The sequence below is a fragment of the Sturnira hondurensis genome, unplaced genomic scaffold, assembly GCF_014824575.4.
Source record: "Sturnira hondurensis isolate 20B ecotype Veracruz unplaced genomic scaffold, ASM1482457v3 Scaffold0020601, whole genome shotgun sequence".
Taxonomy (NCBI): Eukaryota; Metazoa; Chordata; class Mammalia; order Chiroptera; family Phyllostomidae; genus Sturnira; species Sturnira hondurensis.
In genome coordinates, this window is record NW_028093232.1 from 2771322 (window position 1) to 2795815 (window position 24494).

At 62.2% G+C, this 24494-nt stretch overlaps 1 protein-coding gene across 1 annotated transcript in view; it reads right to left on the bottom strand.

Annotated features, from left to right (window-relative positions):
* Window positions 1-2765: 2765 nt before the first annotated feature.
* LRP1 (LDL receptor related protein 1) overlaps window positions 2766-24494 on the bottom strand; it is a 79568-nt gene continuing 57839 nt past the window's right edge. Inside the window, exons 43-89 of the mRNA XM_037030030.1 lie at window positions 23610-23814; window positions 23021-23213; window positions 22367-22492; window positions 22036-22164; window positions 21617-21736; window positions 21334-21447; window positions 20857-21006; window positions 20658-20780; window positions 20213-20329; window positions 19938-20066; window positions 19574-19696; window positions 19343-19483; window positions 19071-19261; window positions 18127-18310; window positions 17913-17998; window positions 17599-17718; window positions 16939-17126; window positions 16633-16838; window positions 15977-16165; window positions 15209-15357; window positions 14677-14770; window positions 14433-14549; window positions 14082-14201; window positions 13412-13534; window positions 13084-13209; window positions 12708-12824; window positions 11985-12091; window positions 11767-11899; window positions 11111-11230; window positions 10885-11007; window positions 10437-10577; window positions 10211-10345; window positions 9999-10118; window positions 8658-8926; window positions 7915-8093; window positions 7128-7234; window positions 6816-6932; window positions 6256-6432; window positions 5996-6136; window positions 5713-5886; window positions 5298-5459; window positions 4751-4925; window positions 4487-4588; window positions 4306-4370; window positions 4114-4204; window positions 3876-4020; window positions 2766-3709 (exon numbers count right to left, since the gene is read on the bottom strand). Coding sequence (XP_036885925.1) covers window positions 3569-3709; window positions 3876-4020; window positions 4114-4204; window positions 4306-4370; window positions 4487-4588; window positions 4751-4925; window positions 5298-5459; window positions 5713-5886; window positions 5996-6136; window positions 6256-6432; window positions 6816-6932; window positions 7128-7234; window positions 7915-8093; window positions 8658-8926; window positions 9999-10118; window positions 10211-10345; window positions 10437-10577; window positions 10885-11007; window positions 11111-11230; window positions 11767-11899; window positions 11985-12091; window positions 12708-12824; window positions 13084-13209; window positions 13412-13534; window positions 14082-14201; window positions 14433-14549; window positions 14677-14770; window positions 15209-15357; window positions 15977-16165; window positions 16633-16838; window positions 16939-17126; window positions 17599-17718; window positions 17913-17998; window positions 18127-18310; window positions 19071-19261; window positions 19343-19483; window positions 19574-19696; window positions 19938-20066; window positions 20213-20329; window positions 20658-20780; window positions 20857-21006; window positions 21334-21447; window positions 21617-21736; window positions 22036-22164; window positions 22367-22492; window positions 23021-23213; window positions 23610-23814 — 6604 coding nt within the window. The 3' untranslated portion in view covers window positions 2766-3568. The remainder of the gene's footprint in view (window positions 3710-3875; window positions 4021-4113; window positions 4205-4305; window positions 4371-4486; window positions 4589-4750; window positions 4926-5297; window positions 5460-5712; window positions 5887-5995; window positions 6137-6255; window positions 6433-6815; window positions 6933-7127; window positions 7235-7914; window positions 8094-8657; window positions 8927-9998; window positions 10119-10210; window positions 10346-10436; window positions 10578-10884; window positions 11008-11110; window positions 11231-11766; window positions 11900-11984; window positions 12092-12707; window positions 12825-13083; window positions 13210-13411; window positions 13535-14081; window positions 14202-14432; window positions 14550-14676; window positions 14771-15208; window positions 15358-15976; window positions 16166-16632; window positions 16839-16938; window positions 17127-17598; window positions 17719-17912; window positions 17999-18126; window positions 18311-19070; window positions 19262-19342; window positions 19484-19573; window positions 19697-19937; window positions 20067-20212; window positions 20330-20657; window positions 20781-20856; window positions 21007-21333; window positions 21448-21616; window positions 21737-22035; window positions 22165-22366; window positions 22493-23020; window positions 23214-23609; window positions 23815-24494) is intronic.

Sequence of the window (24494 nt, forward strand, 5' to 3'; positions counted from 1 at the left end):
CCGCGTGTCCCGGAGCGTCCCTGCGTGGGGGTTGGGCAGGAAGTCCCTCTCAGAGCCGCCTTGCCTGGCCTATTGGTGCAGTGTCTATCCCTTCCCTCCCGGTGTCCCATCTTTCACCAGGAACTCCTTTCCACCCTCGTCCCCTTCCTCCTCTGTCTCTGTCCTTGTCTCTGTCCCCAGCTTCCTCTCTGTCCCTATCCTCTTGGCTGTTTCTTCACCACTCCCTCCTCCCCCCAGTCAGTCTCTCTCTCTCTCCCACTCTCTCTCTCTGTCACCTCTCTCTCTCTGTCTCTCGCTCTCTCTTTCTGCCCAGGGAGTCCTCAGCTGTCAGCTGTTGCTATGCACTGAGGCTGTGGCTGAGGTGGCGGTATGACCGACACCTAGACAGGTAGAGATAGGGACAGAGACAGGCGCACACCCTGACACCAACACTGCCCCCCAGGTGTGCACACAGATGCCTTCACAGAGGTGGATCCTACCATAGAGGTGAGCAAGAAGGCAGAGGGAGACGCATTCACAGAGATCAGCACACACTAGAGGCACACTGACACACAGATGGACACACTTGGTTTACACACACACAGGAGTACACATAGAGACAGACAAATGCACAGTTGCACCACTAGACAAGTACACCCAACCAGGTACTCAGATCCCACCCAGCTTCCTTGCCTGGGCAGAGAGGCAAACCTCCAGACAGAGATGGACACACACACGCAGGTGTACGCTGGCACTGGCAGCCCAAAAGGCAAGCCCAGGCGTGTACAGATAGATAGAGGGAGGTGATGGACGTGCACACAAAAGATTAGGGATGTAGGGAAGATGAAGCAAAGACAGACAGTAGCCGGGAGGCAGGATCCCGGTGCAAGTGGGGCAGAGAGGAGAAAGGCAGGAAGGGGCAGGAGTGGCTAGGCCCTACATGTCAAGGCTCCACCCAGGTCCCAAGCTCACAAGCTGCTGCAAGAGTGGGTGGGGGCAGTGGCGCCCCCCGCCCCCAGGCCTCAGGTGCCCAGGACAAATGCTCATCACTAGGGTCTTGATCGTCTGGAGCCTTGACCCACCCCATCTCTCCTTTTGCTACCATCCAGGTCACCCCCTTCTCTCTCCAGACACCCCCCCACACACACCCCACTTCCCCTGTCTTGTCTCTGTCCCCGTATCTCTGGTCTTTGTATCTCTTATTTCTTTCTGTCTATATCGCCTCTGCCCCTGGTTCTGTCCGTCCCTTCTCCATCTCTGTTTTAGGCCTTCTCTGTCATGCTTGCCAAGTGGGGAGTTTTCGAGGACGGCCTCCTGGTAGACCCTTTCCTGGCTGTTCCTGGAGGGCAGAGAGAGGATGCTGACTGGAGGGGTGTACATTCCAAGCCGCAGCTGGGGGCCCCTCTCGCTTTGCCCAGGATCTTGAGGCGACAGGCAGAGAATCAGTGGCTCCCCGGGGGCGCCAGATGCACGGCTGGCAGAGGGAGAGCGAGGGGGTGGGGCTGGTGATAGTGTGGTGGGGGAGCAGGCGGGCGCTGGGGGAGGGAGAGTAGCGGGCTGGCTGAGGGTGGAGGGGTTGTGGCGGAATAGCCCGAGGGAAGAAAGTGAGAGGCTGGGCTGGGGTCTGCCCGCAGGTGCATAATTAGTGCACGTTGGGGAGCGGGCTGTGCTGGGCTACAGGAGGAGCAGCGCTGCAGGAGCGCATACGCCACCTGGTGGACGGATGGGTACACAGGCCTCCCTCTCAACAATCGACTCCCCCTTTCTGTCAGTAGGGTCTTTCAGTCCCGGGGTTGGAGGTGGCTTTGGGGAGAACGAGGCAGCGGAGGATCTCAGAGCTGGCTTGGAGATGGGATCTCAGGGGTCAGAGGGAAGGGGACGGCTCTTGTTTCTAGAGGTGCCTGAACTAGGGAGGAAAGGGGATGTGAGGCAGTGCTCCCGCTTTGGGAGTTGGGTTTGGGTTTTTTTTGCAGCTGCCCTCTCTAAGCTTGTATTTTCTGATGAGGGGACAGTGAGGCTCAAACCCTCTGTCAGCATAAAGCTGTGTGACCTTCAGGAGGTTCCCCTCTCTCGGCAGGGCTTGAAGTATACCTGGGATACCTTTGCTTGTAGCTGTCCTTCCCTGTCCGTCCCTGGGATGTCTAAAATGATTGGTGAACGGGGTCTGTTGATAGCCGTAGGACCAGGCAAACTGGTTTTCCCTGCTGTCTTTCACTCCAGGGCCCTCCTTTCTCCTGAATCCAGGGTTCTACTCTTGGCATCTGGTTAATTCATCTTTATGAAATGTGAGATTTTGGTGCTTTGAGAACATCAGGCAGATATAGCTGTATGGGACCACCCTGAAGGATTAGAAATCCCTTCACAAACCCAGTGTATTCATTTCTCATGGCGAGATTTCTTGCTGTGGGAGATAATTTGGGTAGGGGTGGCGGTGGTGTCCCACGAAAGCAGCAATGCAGAGAAACAGATCTTGGAGTTAGTATCTTAGAGCCAGAGGGAAATAAGATCCAGAGGTGAAGTCCCCTGCCCGAGGCCACACGCCCAGGAGAAACAGAGCTTTCTTGTCAAGTCCCGTGCTACCCCTTCTCCCGCCAACGCGAGATGGAGAGGGAGAGAGCTGGGGGAGAGGGGCACTCTAGATCACTCTCAAGCCTACCTCCAGCACGGAGCAGGGCTCCCTCTGGTGGCTGCAGCTGGCAAGTACCGCCCAGCTCCCAGAGTCTCCCACTCAAAGGTAGACACAAGTGGCTTTTTTTCTTTTTCTTTTTCTTTTTCTTTTTTTTACAATTTTATTTATAACAATATCTGTGTTATTTAGTTGTAAAGGAATTCAGCAAAAATTATTAAAACCTTCGTGTCCCCAAAGCGGGGCTGCCCATTTTGCCCTTCCTTGGTGTGCCCCACCTCTTCCCCAGGGGGGAGGGGAAGCTGGGGTTCTGCGTACCAAAGAAAGTCTCCAGCCCTGGGGGCCACGTGGGGGCACTGGAGAGGGGATACCTGTCTGGGAAAGGTTCTGAGTGTGGCCATGTCAACGGCGCCCCTAGAATGGGGGCTGGGGCATGGGATGGACACCCCAAGAAGTAAAAAACTCCATCCTTTCTTTGCTACCTCAGCCAGAGCCAAATCTTCCAGACAGGGGCAGCACAGGACTCTGCTCCCCAGAAGTAGCCCTCAGGAAGCTGGGAGGGGGTGGGGTGAACTAGACGGGAGAGCCCTGGCAAAGTGTCTTGTACAGAGAGGGGGAAATGGCACAACCAGCTCTTCAAGTGGGGGTGCATTTTGGTGGGAAGGTGGGAGGCAGGGGCCCCTCATACCTGTAAGCCAAAGGAGCCCCCCGAGCCCCCCATGTCTCCCCTCCCTGAAGGCAGCATGGGGGGTGCTGAGGAGCGGGCAGGAAGGAGAACGGAGAGAGATAATACTGTGCTCGCTTGCTCGCTTGCTCACTCACATATAAAAAGTAATTCCTTCATTTTTACATTTATACATCCCGGCAGGGCCGGGGAGGGCTGGCTGGGCAGAAGGGGGCTCACTGAAGGACTTCTCTGGCAGGGGCAGGAGGCTCTCTAGGGGAAGTCCACTGAGACGGGACCTATGCCAAAGGGTCCCCTATCTCGTCCTCGGGACCCCGGCCCAGGAGTTCTCGCTTCTCATCCGTGCTGGCCAGGGAGTGGCGGCTGCCGTGACCACCCATGTAGAGTGTGGCGTATACTGGGTTGGTGAAGTTGGTGGGCTGCAAGGTGATAGAGGGTTCAGGTGGGACTCAGAGGCTGGGATCCATGGCCCCGGAACCCCACTCCCCACCTCTGTTCCATCGTCCAACTCAAGACCCTTAGACACCCCATCCACAGCCTCTTGTCCCTGCCCTGGAAGCCGCCTCCTTTGTCTTCCCAGCCCACCTTGTCAGGGTCCAGGGCAAAGTCAGCGTCCAGCAGGCCCCCTACATCATCAGGCTCCCCGCCTTCGTACATCTTATAGGTGGGATTCCCAATCTCCACGTTCATGGCCCCGTTGGTCATCCGCTGGTGCTGGAAGCCCTTTGCCCTGGGGAGAGGCAGAGGTACAGGGATCAGGGGGTCTCTCAGGGTAAGGCCAGGGTGGTAATGATGAGAATTTTCCAGACTCCTTATCACTCACCCCCGGACTCGCCACTTATACCAGAACACCACTCCGGCTACCAGAAGGAGCAGCAGCCCCAACAGCAGAGGGATTAGGATGGAGGCCATGTCTAGGAGGGAGGAGGTGGGAAATGGTTCGAAAGGCACAGGAGGCGCAGCCCCTCCCATCCCAGGTCCTGGCGGCCCTGCCTCCCCACCCGCTGCCACCTACGTCCAGGCTGCTGTTGGCTGACCACCTGCTCTTCACACCGGGGTCCTGCCATGTGGGGTGGGCACCTGCAGATAGGAGGGCAGAGCTGAGCAGGCATGACTTCCAGAGCCATGGCTACCGGGGACTGAGATTTGGGGAAGGGGGGTGATTCAGGCCTCAGTGAGGCTAAGGCCCAACTCACTGGCACTCAGGCATCATCTTGCTGTTCATGGTGCAGGATCCGCCATTGGTGCAGTGGCCAACGCAGGTCAGGCAGCTGGGGGCCACCCGGCCATCAGAGCAGCTGCGGAAGAAGTGGGGTACTGGGTGCTGGGGCAGGGCTGGCAGAGGGGTGCCTGAGACACTGAGGGAGGGGCAGGGCAGGGCTGGGAGAAGATCGGGGGCATAAAGTTGGGACAGGGCAGGGTCTTGCTAGGCACCGCTGTGGGGGCAGGGCCCCACTCACTTGCAGGTGACATCCCCACTCTGCTTGTTGATCATGCAGGTCCCGTCTAGGCAGCGGCTGCATTTATCCACGCGGCACCTGGGCCCTTCAAAGTAGGGGGTGCAGCGGCACTGCCGGGAGCCGTCAGCCGCCATTTGGCACGTGCCGAGGTTCTCACAGTAGTCAGAGCACTGCCCTGTGGTTTGGGGGGGTGAGGAGATGCATGAGGGTCCTCCACGGGTTGTGTAGTGGGGAGCTGGACACCTGAGTGGAGCCCTAGGTCTTCTAGGTGACCCCCACCTCCTCCTGAGCCCCCAGCTGCCCCACCTCACAGGCTCCAGGGTAGGAGGACATCCTTGAGCATCCTGACAGGGCACTGCTTTTGCTCGAATAATCCTGAGGCCAGACAGCTCAATTCCTCAGGGGAAGGGCCGACACTTCTGCCAGGGAATGCCAGCAACCCAGGCCTGGTTGAGCTATGAATGGCCCCCCTCCCCAGAACTCACCGCTGTGGCTACCACCCCAGGCTCCCCTCACCATCCCCGGGGCCCAGAAATGGCTGACTCACGGTACTGGCAGCGGTCACCCAGGAAGCCGGGCAGGCATCGGCACTGAGGCTGGTTGCCCTGGTTGACCGTGCACGTGCTGTTGTTGGCACAGTAGCCCGCACACACCTGCTGGGTGCACTTGGGGCCCGTGAAGCCCGTGGGGCAGCGGCACGTGGGCATGCCTGGTGGGAGAGGATGTGTGAGCGGCCCGTGACCCACTGAACCACCCACCCTCACTGCAGAGGGGCAGGGCTCCGAGGTGGGAGGGAGACAGCAGAGGAATGGGACACTGGGCTGTGGGCAGGAGGCTTCAGGGGAGGCAGAGGTGAAGCAAGGCAGGGTGGGGCTCAGGCTGGCCGGAGGCGGGGCCCATGGGGGGGGTGGTGGTGAGCCCAGGGGCTGGAGTAGTCCTGTGGAGAGAACCAAAGGGCGCACCGGAGGGGGAGGCAGCGCAGGTGCCCCCGTTCTGACAGTGTTCCCAGCACTGGTCCAGCTCACACTTGTCACCCGTGTAGCGGGGCTGGCAGCGGCACTTGGGCTGCCTCCGTGCGTTCAGGAAGCAGCTACCGCCGTTGAAGCACTGCAGGCTACAGGTTCCCGGCCGAGGAGCTATGGGAAGGACAGGCCGTGGTGGCCAAGCCAGGGAGAGGGGAATTCAGGGCTGCAGGTAGGAGGGTCCTGGGCCATGAGGGGGACCAGGGGAGCGGTGTGAGCATACCGTCCGGTGGGGGTGTTGGTGAGGGCACGGCCACACAGGTGCCATTGTCCAGGCGCTTCCCGTTGGGACAGGTGCAGACAGGCCCACTGGGGCTCAGCAGGCAGAGCCACTCACACTTCTTCCGGTCACAAGGGTTGGTCACTGTGGGTGTGGAGCGGAGGAGGCTGAGCTCTGTGGACCCAGAACCTTCCCTGCCTGCCAGGAGCCCAGGCCACAGCCTGGAGACCCAGTGCCCTAGCCCGGGTGCCCTCGCTGCCCACCTTCAGGCTGCTTGTGCTGGTGGTACAAAACCACGTCGGAGGCGTGGCTCAGGCCGCCTGTCAGGTTGGTCAACGGGCTGTGTCCGAACTTATGAATCTTGAAGACACGATTATTGATGTATGTGACGCCATAGATGTAGTCCTCAAAGACATCAATGCTGAAGGGGTGACTGAGGCCTAGAGGGACAGGAGGGGACTCAGGCCAGGGTCACGCTCTCCAGGATTCATTCTGACTTCTCCATGGCTCCCAGGCGCCCCAAGTCCGACGTGTCCAAAACCAAATCTCCTCCCCGACAACCTTGTCCTCCAGTGGCTGCTACCAGCACAAGGACTGACCACCCTGAGATTCTGGAGCCAGTACCAACTTCTGCTGCCTCTCCCCACCTTTGCTAAGTTCCTATTGCCACCTCTGTCACCTCCACCCAGCTCAATATTCATTGGCATAACAAACACATGGACAAGGGGGTCCGAGGGCCGGGGTGGGCCTCAGGCCTGCAGGGCTGGCACACGGGGAGCCCAGTGGAGAGAGGCCCAGCTGGGGGGACGAAGTCAGGGCTGACCTCGTTTGCTGTCAGCGGCCACAATGGGGTCAGTGCCGTTGAGCCGGATGCTGCCAATGACGGAGAGTTTGGCATCTGCCCAGTAGAGCCGTTCGTTGTGATAGTCCACGGCCAGGCCTGAGGAACACAGAGAGCATGGGGTAGACAGAGCTCTCTCCACACCTGTCGGCCCCACCTAATTCCCAGAACCACTGCCAATGGCTTGCTGTGCCAATGGCTTTCCACAATCCATCTGCTCCACCCCAGTCCAGGCTCCCTCTCCTCCCTGTGAACCTATCCCTTCCACACCCTCTGTCCCCGGCTGCCTCAGACCTGTGGGCCACTGGATGTTGTCTTCTACCAGTGTTTCCCGCAGGGTCCCATCCATCGCTGCCGTTTCAATCTTGGGGTGGTTCCCCCAGTCTGACCAGTACATGGTGCTGGGGATGCAGAGGGGTGGGTATGGTTAGGACCCGAGGCTTCCAGAGGAGGCCAATGAAGACCAGATTGCTGGCCTAGGCACAGGGACTTCTGGGTCTTAGAACAAGGGTAATCTATCTGTCTCCTCCAGAGAGAGTCGGGGGGAGTCAGTTTCTTGGCCAGGTTAAGAATCTTTCCCTGGCGGGTGTAGCTCAGTGGATTGAGCACGGGCTGAGGATCAAAGTGTCACTGGTTTGATTCCCAGTCAGGGCACATGCCTGGGTTGTGGGCTAGGTCCCCAGTGGGGGACACATGAGAGGCAACCACACATTGATGTTTTTCTAACTTTCTTTCTCTTTCCCTTCCTCTCTTTCTAAAAATAAATAAATAAAACCTTTAAAAAAAGAATCTTTCACTCTAAAACCACAGTGTGCTGATCCGGAGTCAGCTATGTGGACAGAGCTGCCCCCTGCAGGAGAGGAGTGGCCAGCACCCTGGCTGCCCAGGCCAGCCTGCCAAGTGGAAGCCAGGCCCCTGTCGGAGCAGGCCAGCTGGGAGTCCTGGGCAGAGCGGCTGGAGCGGGAAGGCCCGAGGCTGAGGGAGACTCAACCTCAGGCTGGTCTGGGAGGGAGAGCGCACCTGGGGTGCTAGCCCCCCCCACCCCCCCGCGCCCAGACACCTCCCCCAGAGCCCTGCCCACCCCCTCAGCGGGTCCACCACAATGGCGTGGGGCTCGTCAATCATGCCGGAGATGAGTGTCTTCCGGTTCTCGCCCTTCATTTGCGCCACCTCTATCACGTCTCGGCCCGAGTCAGTCCAGTACACATTCCCAGCCACCCAATCGATGGCAATGCCCCTTGGCATCTTGAGCCCTGAAATCTGAATGGGGATCACACTGTCAGGAGCTACCACCTTACGTCTTCCTGCCCATTACCCACCCCCAGCTCACCAGCCCATCTCTGCTAAAAACTCATCCCAGACCGAGAGCTAATCCCCTGGCTTGGAAGAGATTCTATGGACACTTATCTTGTGGGCCACCCTTACAGCTTTCACATATTTTGCTGGATTAGATATTATCACCCTGCTTTACAAAGGCACAAAGTGAGGCCCAAAGACACCAAACAGGTTGCCCCCCCCCCCCCCCNCGCCCCCCCCCCGGGGGCGCGGGGGGGGGGGGGCGCCCCGGGGGGGTCCCCCCCCCCCCCCCCCCCCCGCCGGGCCTTGCTCTGAGGCTGCCACGTGGCAGAGCCAATGGCTGGTCCTCCCGGCTCCGCCCACCTGCGGCCGGCGCCGCCTCCGCCGCGCGGTAACCCTGACGGCCCTTGCCCTCCAGTCTCACCCTCTGCCCCTCCACTGTCCTTTCCAAGCTCTGCTCAGAACCAACTGCTCTTTGGTGTCTCTCCACTAAGTTCACGCAGACCCCGCCCCCGGCCGGGCGCTCACATTAAGGTGGGTGACACCCCGGTCGATCTCTCGCCGGTGGCGATTGGAAGTGGTGGGCGGCGCAGCAGGGGGCAAACTTCGGTAGGAGATGGTGCCCGTGTGCCAGTTGGTCCAATAGACACGGCCAGCCTTGACATGGACGTCCATAGCGTCAATGCGGACACTCTCGTCCCCCTGGAAAGCCTGCTCATAAGCTGAATGGGGGTGGCTGGGGAACAGGCTGCGGATCTCATTGTCATCAGCGATGTACAGGACCTGGTACTCCGAGCCTGGAGGGGCAAGAGGCCAGAGCGGGTGTCCGGGGAAAGGCAAGGGCAGGAGGCTGGGGCCAGGGCTGGTGGGCCTAGTGCCCGCCCAAAAGAGCACGCCTGAGGTGCACGCTGGACACAGCCTGGCCCCCTGCACACTAATGAGTCCCTCCTGATCACCCCCCCTCCCCCAGCCGTCAGGAGCCTCTGCTCATCCCGCCATTCCAGTGCTGCCCCAGCCCTCGAACTTTTGAACTGATGTCTTCCTCTCCTCCCCAGAGCCTATGCAGTGGGGCCTGCTGCTCCAGAAAGCCATCTCCGCTCCTCCCGCCCCAGGGCTTCCGCCTCCTCACAGCCTGGGGCTGGCATCACCAGGCACTCTGCTACATACTGTCTGCTGTGTGCTCGGGGCACACACACACACACGTGGGCTTTTGTGCTTGGACACTGGGGATGCAGGCATGCATGTGCATGAGAGTGCACTTGGGTGTGTGGGTGGGGTCATGTGGATAGGCGTGCCTCCAAGTGTGCATGGGGGGTGTGTGTGAGCGGCGTGTGGGCGTGTTCCCGAACACCCACGAGGGAGCTGCAGGTGTGTGTCGGAGCATACAGGCAAGAACTTAATGTTCAAAGGCAAAAAGGTAGACCACGTGAGGTGGTGGACGTGTTAATCAACGCGACGGGACAACCTGTTCACAAGCTGCATGCATGCCCGCCCAGCCCCACATCAGACATCTGACAGTGTTGTCAGCACATCTCAGTAAAGCTGAAACGGAAAAGCACAAAGGGAGTACGCCAGCGGGGCACGTGTGACTCTAAGTGTGGCAGTGTGCATCTGTGCCGCCCGCCCCGGGAGTGGGAGTGGGGGGAGGAGGCACAGATGGGGTGTGCGTGTGTGGCCCCAGCCCTGACTTCCTCGGGTGAGCCAGCCTGGGGCCACACCCTCTGTGCACCACAACCCCACCTGTGGGCCTGGGGCTCCACCCTGGGGCGAGGGTGCAAGGAGGAAAACCCCCATTTTGGGCACAGCCTATGTCCAGGTGTTGCATAGCCCAGCCTGCTCTTCCTGTCCCCTCTCTGCTTGGGCCAGTACCTTCGGCCTTGCAGGTGTTGTGTGTCTTCATGAAGTTGCGAGCACAGCTGCAGAGGTGGCTGCCCTTGGTGTTGTTGCAGAGCTGCGAGCAGGTGCCGAAGCGCAGGCACTCGTTGATGTCTGGGGGTTACACGGGAGGGTTGCGGAGGCACCCCATGTGGCTGGGCTTTCTGCCTGCCCCACCCCCACCCTGCTCTATCCTGCTGTCTTACCCTGGCACCCGGGCTGGCCTGGCACTGTGTGGAAGCCCGGGCGGCAGGCGCAGTAGGCGGCTTTCTCTGTGTGCACACAGCGTGCCTCGTCCCCACAGATGCTGGCGTTGGTGGCGCAGCTGGTCAGCTTGGGGTCTGTGGGGGACAAAGAGTGCAGCCTCTCCCCTGAGCTGCCCCAGGCCAAGCATTGGGTCTCCGGCCCCCAGTGGCCCGAAAGCCCCCTCACCGGTGCTGCAGTCCTCCTCGTCCGAGCCGTCCCCGCAGTCATCAAACATGTTGCATCGCAGGGAGAAGGACAGACAGCGCTGGTTCCGGCACAGAAACTCCTTCTTGTCTTTGCAGTGGGGGGTCTGAGCCGTGGGGGGCTCTGGAGAGGGTGGGGGCTTCAGGTCCTGGGCATTCACCACCCCACCCCTCCCCCCTGAGGGGTCCAGGTCAGTTGTGGGTGAGGGCAGGACCCAAGCCTGCCATCTCTCAGGCTTGCAGGGGAAGCAGGTCAGACGTTCATTCTCTACCTCTACATGGAGGCCCATCAGGTAAGGCCCCCAGGCTCTCGGCCACGGAGCCTTCGCTCTCCTAACGAGCCCGTTTCGCGGACACAGCTCCCACGTGGCCCGCCCCACCTCCTACCTCACTGCAGGCCTCTGAGCTCTCCCCCTGGGGCCCTCGCTCACCACAGTCCTCCTCATCTGTTCCATCCCCGCAGTTGTCGGTGCCGTCACACTGGCGACCGATCCACAGGCAGACGCGGTCATTCTTGCAGCGGAAGGGCCGGTTCGGAGGGCACACAAACCGGGCTGAGGGAGCAGAGCCGAAGTCAGCCCCGGGGTGGGGGTGGAGGGGCAGCCACCTGTCCCCCAGAGCCTGGGAGCCCCGCTCTGCTCCATCCTGGAGGCTCACCACACTCCTCAGGGTTTTCATCTGAGTTGTCCCCACAGTCGTCCTCGCCGTCACACTTCCAGGCCAGGGGCTTGCACAGGGTGTTGTTGCACTGGAACTCGTCCAGGGGGCACGTCCGCACTGCTCGCCAGGGGCAGAGAGCACAGCACGGGCGCTGAGCCGCACGCAGGGAGCAGGCGGCAGGACCCTACCCAGACCTCTCCCTCCCAGAGCAGCGGCCAGGCAAGATCACACCCAGGGGGATTTTCTACCAGCTGATGGCTGGGGCGGGGAGCGGCCTCCTCTGGTATTTAGGGGAGAGGAGGCCTTTTTGGGAAGAGTGTCCAGAGGGCCTAGACTGTCCTATTTCTCTGGTGGTCGTGGCACGACGCGGGAGCCTACTGTGTAGTTCAACCGCAGATCCAGCGGAGGAGCACTGGGCTGGGAGTCCCTGTCCTCGCCCCACAGGGCAGAACCAGCATGCCTGTCCTCACTGTCGGGGTCCCTGTCCCAAGCCCCAACCTACTCTCACCCTAGCTTCACACGCTGGCTCTGAGGACAGGCAGGAGAGCTGGGCAGGCGCTGCCCTGCTCTGGGGGTTGGGGGCGGGGGCAGGGGCGGGGCCAATGGGCCCCTGGGCGGAGTGCCAGCAGTGAGGAGTGGCAGGAGGGGCTTACCCCCAGTGCCACAGGCTTCCTCATCGCTGCCGTCCATGCAGTCAGCGTCGGCGTCGCAGCGCCAGCGCAGGGGGATGCAGTGGCCGCTCCTGCACTGGAACTGGTCCATGTCGCAGCGGGGAGTGCAGTCTTTCTGTGGGATGGGGGCGGGCCTGCAGGTCAGGCCTGGGGGCCCTCACCGACCGGCTGCGACCCCCTCCTCCGGTTTCCTCACCCACCTCGTCTGAGCCATCCGCACAGTCGTGGTCCCCATCGCATTTCCAGCGCCCAGCGATGCAGCGGCCATTGGCACAGGAAAACTCACTCTCCGAGCAGGGCCGAGGGGCTGGGGAAGGATGAGACAGGCCGCAGGAGGGTGGGCATGGGCACTCAACCCTCAAGGGCCACCGCAGCCCTGGGCAGAGTAATGTCACCCACTGCTGGGTTTCTGAGGGCCACAGGTGACTGTGCGTGAGGACCAAAACGCTCAGCCAATCCCGGGCCGCCACTGGCTGCCGTCGTGGGACCAGCCGGACACAGAGGGCGCTCGCCTACCCCTCTGGGACAGACGCACAAGAGAGGGCACTGTGTGCGGGGCAGGGAGGGGCGGGACAAGACCACTAAGACAAGCACCAGGGTTCAGGAAGCGGCCAGTAAAGGGCGATGGGCTGAGGCACAGTGCGGGACGGGTGGGCTCCGGGCAGAGGCAGGGGTGTGGTGGGAACGTGGCACGCCAGAGACACCTACCTCTGCAGCCCCGAGAGGACAGTGTGGAAATGGAGAGAAACATGAGATGAGGTGAAATGGTACAGACTCAAATACACAACATGGAGTGGGGTGGGGTGAGGCGGGAGGGGTTCCTGCCCCCCAGCCCTGGTGCAGCTGGGTGTGGGTGTGGGCAGGGGTGTTGAGAAGGGCGTCTCCTGGGGAAGGCCCTGGCTGGGCGGTGGTGGGGCACATACTGCAGCTCTCCTCGTCGGAGTTGTCCCCACAGTCGTTGTCGTAGTCGCACTGCCAGCGGCCCGGCACGCAGCGGTTGTTCTTGCAGCGGAACTGGTAGGGCTCACAGGTGCGCTCATCTAGGGGAGGCAAGGTCGGGGGACAGTCAGGGACAGAGTCGGGAGCAGATGTCAGGGGCTCACACGTGCGTGGCCAGGGTGTCCAAGAGTGGGGGAGTGGGGGAGCCCAGCCCGAAACAGCAGGCGGCAGTGTTCCAGGCGGCAGGCCACGCCGGGACCCAGTCAGCCGCTGCCCAGCTCTGCCGCCTGCAGCCGATGCCACCTCCCCCTTACCCGGGCAGGACGCCCTCCCCTGGGAGTCGGGGCCCAGGAAGCTCACCACACTCTTCCTTGGGCTCATCGGAGCCGTCCCCACAGTCGTCCTCTCCATCACACTTCCAGCGTGCTGGGATGCAGCGGCCAGAGTCCTTACAGCGGAACTCATCAACCCCGCAGGTCATCTGGGCTGCAGGAGGGAGGTACCAGTGGTGATCAGAGGCCACTTCCATGGATGGGCTGTGGCAGGGGGAGGCGGGGTGGGGCTCCTGAGGGGGTCGAATGTGGGGCTGGTACGAGCGGCAGACACCATGGCGCTGCAGAGGCTTGGGGGCGGGGGCAGTTCTTTGCAGAAGGTGGGCTTCGGGCTTCAGGAGCACCAGGCAACTCACTGCAATTGGCAGGCTCGTCGCTGCCATCCACGCAGTCGTTGTCCCGGTCACAGACCCAGACTCGGGGGATGCAGCGCTTGGTGATGGAGCATTGGAATTGGTTGGGGGCACAGGTCACCTCAGCTGTGGGGTCCGGGACAGAATGAGGACTTGCCCTTTCTGCCTCCCACCACAGTTCAAATCACTATCTTCCTCCTCTTCCCAGCCCTGCCCCTCCCTGCTTCCTGCCAGCAATTTCTTGGGAGGAAGGAAGAGTTTATCTCCGATTTTGGTGCTTTTTGTTTGCAAGATCTGCATAGCACATCTATCTCTCTGTCGAGCACAATGGTGATTTTATGAGCAAACCAAGTAACACCCCATATAACGTATATTCCCCCCTAGTAACATTACTGGTGGGCCCTGGCTGGTGTGGCTCAGTGGATTGAATGGCAGCCTGTGAACTAAAGGGTTGCCGGTTCGATTCCCAGTCAGGGCACATGCCTGGGTTGTGGGCCAGGTCCCCAGGAGGGGGAGCACAAAGGCAACCACACATTGAGGTTTCTCTCCCTTTCTCCCTCCCTTCCCCTCTCTAAAAAGAAGTAAAATCTTTAAAAAAAATTACTGGTGGGTAGATTTCAATGTGAATTGTTTGTCCCCACCCCGTGCCCTGCCCAGAGCCTGGGGCACTCACGGCAGTCCCTTTCGTCCTCCCCGTCTCCGCAGTTGTCCTGCCCATTGCAACGGAAGATGCCGGGGATACAGCGGTTGGTGTTGGTGCACTTGAACTGACTGGGCAAGCAGACATGGATGTCTGGAGGTGGAGAGAGAGCAGGGTAAGGAATGGTGGATGGTGGGGCAGGGGCAGGGGGTGGGTGGAGGGGGAGGTGTGGGCTCAGGTCCTGGAGCGGCAGGGTACCAGCCTGGAGAGCAGTCTGTTGTGGGCTGTGCTTCCTCACCCCGGAGGCACAGTATGACACTCCCAGATCCCAAGGAGGGACACAGGACGAAAGAAGAGCAGCCGGGGGCAGGGGCAGCCCTTTACCGCAGTTGGCCTCATCACTGTTGTCCTGGCAGTCGTTGTCCCCGTCACAGATGAAGGCAGGGTTCGTGCAGATGCCCGTCGAGCACTGAAACTGTCCGGGGCGGCATTTGAACTCATCTGCGGGGAGGGGAGCCGAGTGTCAGAGGGGCTGTGGCTGGGCGTGGCCACGCAGGCCCTCAGATTCAGGGGCTCCTGTGTGGGCGGGGCAGGGGAGCCCCCCCGAATCCCCACCCCAGGCACTCACGACAGTCTGGAGGCTCGTCGGAGTGGTCCCCACAGTCGTCCTCCGTGTCACACTTCCACCAGAAGGGGATGCACTTGTCGTTCTTGCACACAAACTGGAGGGCAGGTGGGGGCAAGAGGGGTTGGTGGGGGTCTGGGGAACTCGGGGGGCGGTTCTTTTGAGGGGCTGGGATGTTTCAAAGGAGAAGCAGGGTCAGGGTGCTTTAGGAGGAGGCTGGGCTGGATGGAAGGCTGGGAGGTGGCCAGTGGAGGGAGGCCAGGTGAGGGGGTATCGGTGTGGAGGTCAGGGTGGGAGCACTGGTGAGGGGGGCTCTGGGTTAGGGTGTGGGGGTGTTTGTGTGAGGTGACGGGTGTAAAAGTATTGCTGTGGGGAGACAAGAGGTAGGCAAGAAATGTGGGGGTGTTAGCGTGGGAAAACCAGATGCGTGAGGACATTAGAGAGGGGGCTGGGGTCCAAGGAGGAGTGGGGGGACTGGTGTGAGGGGGTGGGGGAGCAGGGCATTGGCAGATGGGGTCCAGCAGAAGAGCCTCACCTGGCTTGCTGTGCAATTGGACACACAGGTGCGTCCATCGCTGCCCAGGTAGAAGTTGGTGGGACAAGCACATTTGTGGCCGCCCCCGGGGGACAGTAGGCAGAGATTGCTGCAGCCACCGTTGTTGACCTTGCAGGGGTGATTGGGCACTGCCACAGAAAAAGCAGTTCAAGGGCGGCCGGTTGGGCTGCTCATGGACCCCACCCTGCCCCTGCCCCCGGGTCACTGGCCCCCAGCAGAGTGAGGGCAGCCCTCGCCACCAACCCTCCTGCCATCTTTCAGAGGCTCCCTCTCCCTCTCTGGACCAAGGTGAGATGCATCCGAACCCTGCTGTTTCAGGAGGGAGCTGGAGCCAGAGACCGGAAAGCCTCTCGAGGCCCCAGGGTCAGGCCACACTGGGGCCCAAGCTGCCTCAGCCGGGCCCTCCCTCGCTATGGCCAGCCTGTCTGCCTGCCTTCAGGGTCCCTGCACCCAGGCCCACCCTACTGACTGGCCTCAGGGACTTGCTGCTACGAGACACCAGGGCTGCTCCCAGGCTGGGCTGAGTTCCTGAGAGCCGACTACAGCCTGTCTACAGCCTCTCGAATCCCCCAGTGTCTGGAAGGCACTGCTCGGTCCACGCTGGAGAAGGGCTGGGCAGGAGGCCCCAGGGAGACAGTGAGGGTCCCAACCCTGCTGGGGCCCCACTCCATCCAGGGGCCCCACTCCATCCAGGGGCCCCTCACGCCAGCTCACACTTCACCAGGGCCCACCCCCCCAGTGACCTACCATCTGGCTGGCGCAGGGCGTGAAACACATGCAGGTCCATGGGCCGATGCAATGTGCTTATGAGGAGGGTCTTGTTGGCGCCCGTGGTCTTGTGGGCTCGGTTGATGGACTTGGTCTCCCAGTCAGTCCAGTAGACATAGTCCTCAAACAAGGTCAGGGCAAAGATGTGCGGGATGTCCTGGTTCAGCACTGCAGACAGGGGAGGGGACAGGTCAGCACCGAGAGCATCTGGACACCTTCCCGACTGGACCTCCTGAATCCCCCAGCAGCCCTGTGAGGCCGGGGCTGCCCAGTCCCAGATGGTTAGGCGGCTTCCCCAGGTCACACAGCTAATGTGAGGCAGGGCTGGGGCTCGGAGCCCCGTCCAGCTGACAGCAGGCTCCCGCACCCAAGGGCATTAGGGCCGCTGGTTGGGAAGCGGGCGGTGCGGAAGTGTGCCAGCCCAGGGCCTTCCACACCCATCTGCCTCGCCCTGGGCATCAGGTGGTGTGTTCGGGAGGGGTCTTCATGCCCAGGCCGACCCCAGGGGTGCACCCTGCAGTGCGCTGGACCCACACACCCCTGGACCATGCCCCCTGGATTTTACGCCCACTCCCACCCCAAAGGCCTGACCCCTTAGAGCTGCAGCCCCATCAGGCCCGTGAGCCGGGACTGACCGACGTGGCGGTTGGAGCCATCCAAGCTGGCAAACTCGATGTAGTCCTCCCGGGCATCCGCCCAGTAGATGCGCTCAGTGACGTAGTCCAGGGTCAGACCATTGGGCCAAGTGATCTTGGTGTCCACAATGACGCTGCGGCCAGACCCATCCATGCCGATCCGGCCGATCAGGGAGTGGTCACCCCAGTCCGTCCAGTACAGATACCTGGAAGGAGTGTGGGCCATGAGCCCAGAAAGATCCAGTGACTGGCCCCTCCAGTGGCAGCTGCTTCCACAGGCTCCCCCAACCATCCTCGCTTGCTTACCCATTCTGCACATCCACCACCAGAGCCCTGGGTTCACGGAGGCCAGAGCTGACCAGCACCGTCCGATAGGCCCCATTGAGCTTGGACACTTCGATGGTGTCCCGGCCTTTGTCACACCAGTACAGGTTGCCGCCCACCCAGTCCACCGCCAGCCCGTCGGGGTTGCTGAGGCCGGTCCGGTGCAGCACCTTCAGACAGGGAGGGAAGGGCCTGAGAGCCCTGGGAGAGGACCCTCCGCCTCTCCGGGGCTCGGCTCCCCTAGGTGAAAAGTGGGGAGCTCGCCCGCGAGGATAGTGGAAAAGACCGGCCATGGGTCTGGTGCAGCTGAGGCTCTAGGAAAGGGGTCTCTAGATGAGAGGCCACCCCCCAACTCCACAGCACCTGGGCACATCGATTGAAGGGGGGTCAGATATAAAGAGAAACTTACTGAGAACTAGGGAAAGGGATCTCCTGGACTTTTCTTTGGGCTTCGAGGAGAGGGACAGGTGAGGACAAGCAGAGTCCTGCAGTGACTCAGCAAGGAAGTGGGGAGGGGAATAATTGGGGCAGGTGGGTGGGGAGCAAGGGAGTTGGCCTGGAAACAGAGAGCACCCTTGGGGTGGGGCCAAGGGGCTGGGTCTCCACACCCCTTGTGGGCTGGGAGCCAGCCGCCAGCCTCACCTGCACGCTGCTCCCGTTGAGGTGCATCCTGCGGATCATGCTGCCCTGCGTCGTCACGTCTGTCCAGTAGATCATCTGCTCCCGGTAGTCGAAGTCCAAGGCGACTGCGTTGTTCAGGCCCTGGATGGGGGGTGGGGCCGGGTCTGACTGCAGAGCCAAGAGGCAGCAGCAGCTGGAGAAGGCCGTGCAGTGTGAAGATGTGGGCCCAGCTGGGGTGGGGGGGTGGGGGGGTGGGGGTGGGGACGTGGGGCTGCAGGAGCCGGCAGTCCCACTGGGCCTGGGCGCCAGCGGGCACAGGAGGCTGGGTCTGCTACCTGCTTGAGCAGTGTGTAGTTGGAGCCGTCCAGGTTGAGCCTGCGCAGGTAGTACCGGTTGGCGAAGATCAGAAACGGCTCCTCGTCTGCAGACAGAGGGTCCTGGCTCAGCCACTAGCTGGGGGCACATTCTAGCCGCCTCCCAGGTCCCCAGCCCTGCCTCTACAGTGCCCAGCTGCCGAGGCCCTCCCACACTCTCCACACCCTGTCTCACCGGTCACAGCCTTGCAGCTGTGGGGGTCGCCACTGCGGGGGGCATAGCCCTCCACGCACAGGCACTTGTAGCTGCCGTGGGTGTTGATGCAGAGCTGGCTGCAGGGGAAGGTGGTGCTGCATTCGTCCACATCCGCACAGGTGCGGCCATCATCCTTCAGCCGGAAGCCAGGGCGGCAGCGGCACTGCGGGCACAGGGGGCCTTGGTTGGGGACTGGATCTGACGGCCTCCCGCCCTCAGGACCTGGGGTCGGGAGCCCTTGTGGGACTCTGGTTCCCGCCACCAGCAAAGCCTGGACTTGCCAGGGGAGGCAGGTGGCACACAGGGTGGAGTTGACGGGTGCTAGTCAGCTGGCCGTCACCCCACCAACACTCGAGTGAGTCCCCAACAGCCACCGAGTTTCCACGTCCACAGGGTGGTGCTCAGGCTTCATCTCATGTGACCCGAGGGCATCACTTGACAGAGCTGACCATGCTCCTCTCCAGTGCTTTCTTCACTTGCTGTTCTCCAGCCCCAGCTGCTGCCCCTTCTCAGGTGCCTCCTGCCCCTCCCCTCCCCTTGTCCCCAACAGGGTGGTGGAGGGCAGGGTTCAGGCCCTGGGCTTTCCTGATTTTCCCTCTACACTTACTCCCTTGGGGGTTCAGGCTCATGGACTTCAATGTGGTCCCTGTGGTGATAACTCCCAGATTTCGCTCTCCCACCTGGATCCTCCCTTGAACCACAGCCCTGTACATACCTCACCTACTTGACACCTGCAGCCTTTGTTCTCTCACAGCCCTGCCCCCACATGCCAGCAAAGCCTGCCAGCTCCACCTTCCAGACGGATGCAGAACCCACCCAAACAGAGTCCCGTTTTGCTCACGGCTGGTCCCCACAGCCCGGAATGCTGCCTGTGGTCCAGGCCCTCGCTGAACAAACCAATGAGCGAATGGGGGCGGGCACACCTTGAAGCCGATCTTGAGGTCTTCGCACTCCTGGCTGCAGCCGCTGAGCTTGGGGCTGAGACACTCGTTGACATGGCAGCCCCGCTCGTCCGAGCCGTCGCCACAGTCGTCCTGGCCATTGCACAGCAGCGCCTCGGCCACGCAGCGCCCGCTGCTGCACAGGAACTGCGAAGGGGCGTAGCACTTGTGCTCTGGGGAGGGGCAGAGGCGGCGGGTCAGCGGGGTCCCGGGGACGGATGTGGGCGGGGAGCGGGGAGCGGGCGCCAGCCCACCTGGGCTGGTGCAGTGCGGGTTCGCGGGAGCCTCATCGCTCTGGTCATGGCAGTCGTTTTCCCCGTCGCACTCCCACTGGCGGGAGCTCAGGCAGCGGCCGTTGGCGCAGCGGAACTCGTTGGGGCCGCAGGTCGGGTACTCTGGGGGAGCAGGGGCGGGTGAGGCGGCGGCCTGGGCACAGCCTGTCCCAGCGCAGGCAGGACCTATGCCCCCCCACAGCCCCGGCTCACCGCACTCGGGGGACTCGTCGGAGCCGTCGGCGCAGTCTCGGTCGTGGTCGCACACGAAGTGCTTGGGGATGCACTGGCGGTTCTGGCACATGAACTCGCGGTCGTCGCAGGTGCTGTTGTACACTGTGGAAGGAGGTGGACACGGCCCCTCAGTGCCCCGGGCCAGCCACTGATCGTCAGCCCCCAGACCTCCCTGTGGCCCAGGTGGTAGAATAGGCAGGGCCCTGGAGGGTTCCACGCAGACAGGGCTGTGCCACTAACCACCTGGGGGACCCCTGCTGCCGCACTTCCTCTTCTTGGCCTGGGGGTCCCCTTGTGCAAAGTGAGACAGTGCTACTTGCTGTCCACCCCCCCGCTGACTCACAGCAGCCGGCTGTGACGCTCTCATCGGCGCCATCCGCGCAGTCCTTGTCTCCGTCACAGAGCCAGCGCTCTGGGACGCACACGTGGGTGCCCGGGCAGGAGAAGGAGTTGGGGCCGCACGTCTTGCCTTCTGTGGAAGGAACAGGGAACTGCTGACTCAGGAGCAGCTGGGGGTCGTCCTGCTGCTGTGCTGTCCCTCCTGCGAGAGGCCGTGTGTGTGGGGCGGGGGCCTGTCCCTCCCAGGCACCTCCCCAGCCAGCACCAGGCCCCCCTCACCACAGTGAGCTGCCTCGTCTGAGCCGTCCCCGCAGTCATCACTGCCGTCACACAGCCACTGCTTGGAGATGCAGCGATGGTTCTGGCACTCAAACTGGGCCTCTGAGCAGAACTTGTCTGGGGCGGTCAGGGGCCACAGTTAGATGGGGGAGGGGCAGTAGGTCATGCATCGGGGCAGGCAGGTACCACAGGGTGGATGGGAGAGGGACCCACAGCACCCTCTGTGGGGGCTCAACAGGAGCTAGGAAGATGACCCCTCTCTCTTGAGGGTCTGAGTTGGGGGCCCAGTGGGGAAGGCCCTGGGTGCCCTCTTCCCAGGAGGACATTTTCGGGTGGGAGCTGAGAGGAGGGTCCTGGACAGGTCTCAGTGGCTCTGGGGAAGCCCTGGACCCTGGTGGTTCTTCTGGGTGCCCCGCTCAGGTACTGGGGTACTGTGGTAACTCACTGCAATGGGTCTCATCCTCTCCACGTTCACAGTCGTCCTCCTTATCACATGTCCAGCTCATGGGGATGCAGCGCCCACTGGAGCAGGCGAAGTAGTTCAGGGGGCATCTGGGGCGCTTCACACCTGGGGTGAGAGAGGCATGAGGGCGCCGCTCCCTCGGAGCCCCCGCTGTCCACCGTGCAACTGACTGCTGTCGGACCTGGGCAGTCCCGCTCATCACTGTAGTCCCCACAGTCGTTAGCACCATCGCACACCCAGCTGGGGGCATAGCAGAGTGAGGTCCGTTCACAGGGCTGGAAGCGCACGCCCTTCACCCCCAGGCGGAAGTAGCTGCTGCAGTCGGTGGCACCTGGCGAGGGTAGGGGATAGGGGGTGACACCAGTTCCCTCCAAACACCATCCCAGGCTGCTGCTGGCCACACAAGGTCTTTGTGTGCTTTGGAAAGTGGAATGGTGTCCTTCAGGTGGGGGGCTGTCCACGCCTTCCACTTAACTGCCCGCCCCCGGAATCCCAGGGGAGCTCAGGCCTGGGGGCAGAGGACAGGTGGGAACAGGCAGGCTGTGAGGGGGCTGAGGCCGCCCCTGTGGGCCTGAGGGAGGCAGAGAGGGATGCTGGGCAGGATGGGGGAGCAGCACGGCAGGAGCCAGGGAGGCCCCGGGAAGGGGTAAGGACTCACTGCAGTTCATCTCGTCGGAGGCGTCATCACAGTCCACGAACTGGTTGCAGCGACTGGAGTTCCCAATGCAGGTGCCATCCCGGCAGCGGAACTCGCCCGCACTGCAGGCCGTCTCTAGAACAGTGCCCACCACGCGCCGTCACACTAGGTCCTCCCCGCGGGGTCCAGGATGGCCCAGCCAGAGTGCCCTGAACCAGACCCCTCCGCGCCTGGGGCCCGAAGCTCGGCCAGGTGGGGGCGGGGCAGAGGTGCAAGGTCCAAGGCCGGGCAGCGCCCCACTCACTGTTGCAGAGAATCTCATCAGAGCCGTCCCCGCAGTCATCCACTCCGTTGCACCACAGCATGTTGGACACACAGCGTCCATTGTTGCACGGGCGAAAAGTCTTCTTGCAGCGGCGGGAGTCTGAGGGTAGGGGGCGGGGCCACGAGTCGGTAGGAGCTACAGGGGAGGGCTGCGTCTGCGTCTGATGGGACATCCTGCACTGTTTCCCTCGAGAAACTGTGTGCTCTACGGAAACAGTTTCCCTGCTCGGGGCCTGGCACAGGGCAATGGCTCTGCCCTCCATGAGCTCCCAGAACTCCTTGGCCATGGCGCTGGGTCGTGAAGCTTTTGCTCCTTTCACTCCCATGCCCTGCCCTGCTGGCCGGAGGCCGGGGGCTGCGCGGGGGTGGGGGGGGGTGGGGGGTGGGGTGGCTCCTTACTGCAGTAGGAGGGCTTCTCGTCTGACTTGTCCTTGCAGTGGGAGACGCCGTCGCACGTCAGGCTGAAGTTGATGCACTCGCCGTTGGCGCACTCGAACTCGTCTTGTGCTCGGCAAGAGGAGTTCACCGCTGCGGAGGGAGGCGGAGAAGCTTCCTGAGCCAGGGCCCTGGGGCCCCAAGCACCCCGTCCCTCTCTCCCCACCAGAACTGAGATCACCCTCAGTTTCTCCTTAATGAAAGGTTCAGGGGCTGGGCTGTTGGGGAGGAGCTGGTCTCCAGCATGCGCCCAGGGTCCCCCGCAGGGGCCCTCCTCCCTCACTCCCTGTCTCACCCCGGCAGGTGAAGTCCTCCTGGAGGATGCGGCCTCCTCGGCAGGAGCAGTTGACGTGGCCTTGGTGGGTGAGCAGACACAGGTCCTGGCAGCCCTCGTTGTTGAGGCGGCAAGGGGAGAGTTCACCTGGGGCAGGGAGGGAGGACGAGGGCTAAGAGAGCTGCCTGCCAGGCACAGACGGAACGCCACGCCCAATCCCAGGGCTTCACTGGGCTTCCAGGCACTGGCTGTGACCTGCATGTGGTGCAGCGCCAGGCACCCTGAGTTTGGGACGCCTGAGGCGGAGTGATATGGAATTGCAGGTGCGGCGAGTCACCTCTATGGAGCGGTCCGATCACGTGGGTGGTAGCGGGGCCCAGGGCCTGTGAGGGAGGCCGGGGAAGGCTGCAGATCTGCACAGCGGACACCCTGTCAGCCAGGCCCACTGTGGGGATGTCTGCATGTGACGCAGAGGGAGGTGCAGGTGAAGCCTGGGCTGCGAGTGTGTGATCAGGCTCCGGGGAATACTGATTCTGGGGAGGAGGAGTGATGAAAATGTGTGCTGAGACGTCCACAGACTCAGGTGAGACCAGAAGAGGGTGGTGTGAGTGTGCGTGTGCGTGGGTGCTGGCAGGATGGACAGGAGGGCAAGGCTGGAGGCAGCGGCCCACTCACAGCTGTTGGTGTCATTGGCCACAGCGATGATGCCCATGGGCTGTTGGGGGATGTCCACGCGCAGCATCTTCATGTCGCTGCCCACGTACTTGTTGGCCCGCTGCACAGCCCGCCTCACCCAGTCTGTCCAGAAGATGTGCTCGCCATACACAGCCAGGCCGAACGGGTGGACTGGCTCCGACTTCAGGATCACCTGTGGAAACAGGTGTCACAGATGTCGCAGATGTTGCTCGGGCGTCTCCGCCGCCGCCGCCTCCCTGCAGCTGGCTCCCTGGCCCAGGCCCCTAGACCCAGTCACAGAATGGCAAGGACCTGCAGAGGCATCTTGCCATGTCCCTCACTTAACTGATGAGGAAGCCTAGCCTGGAAGGGGAGAACTGCGCAGGGCCACACCGCCAAGTGGCAGCATGAAGGCCTGGATGGGACTCCTCGGGTTCTCCTGGTCTTCCTGCCATGTGGCCTCCCTTTCTGCCGCTCTGCCTAGCTGGTCTCCTTGGCTGACCAACCACCCCGGGCCCCACCTCCCTGGTCCCGCCCTCCCTGGCCCCCCCGCCCCCCCCCCCCCCCCCCCCCCGCCCTAGAGACTCACATAGCGGTGGGAACCGTCGTACTCGCACCGCTCGATCTTGTCCAGGGTGGCGTCGGAGAAGTAGAGCTTCTCTGCCCGGTGGTCGATGGCCAGGCCGTTGGGTGTGCGGATGTCCTTCTCGATGAGAGTCAGGGCGTTGGCTCCCGACAGGGCCGCTCGCATGATGCTGGGGTGCTGCTCGTTCCAGTTGGTCCAGAACATCAAGCTGGGGGAGGAGAGGGACACGCAGATGAGGGTCAAGGCCAAGGGGTCTGAGTGGAGGGCCCAGCCAGGGCATGCAGACGATCTGAACCCAGGGGTCGTCCAGGGTGTGAACTGGACCCCATGTCCAAAGGAGACTTTCCAGTTGCTAAGGCCAACACAGCCCCCGCTCCTGGGGAGGGTCCGGCCGCCACAGTCTGCTCACACACATTCCGCTGCGTCTGCGGAACGAGCACTGGCCTTCACTGAGACGGCGCAGCCAAGCAGCCACATCAGTTCCTGTCCCGGCTCCGCCACTGACCACCTGGGGACCCAACTTCTCCGTGCCTCAGTTTCCTCCTCTGTGATGTCGGACACTGCTGCCGGTCCCATAGGGTGGTTTGAGGACTGAGTGAGTGAGTTAATATTCTTCCTAAAGGCACCCGGTAAGTGCTCCACCACTGTTTTCTATTATTTTATTGATGGTCTCTCCTCGTATCCAGGAGACCCCTGTTGAGTGTCTATTTTGTCCTAGGTCCTAGGGAGGCATGGATCCTGCCCTCAAGAAGTCTTCTGAACGACCTTCTCCATAATTTCAGGCCTTTGCGTATTTGGTTCTGAGCCTGCCCTCAAACGAGCCTCTTTGCCTGCTTTCAGGAGAGAAGGCGGTGGGGCGGGTCGGCCCTGCGGCGCTCCCCTCCAGGG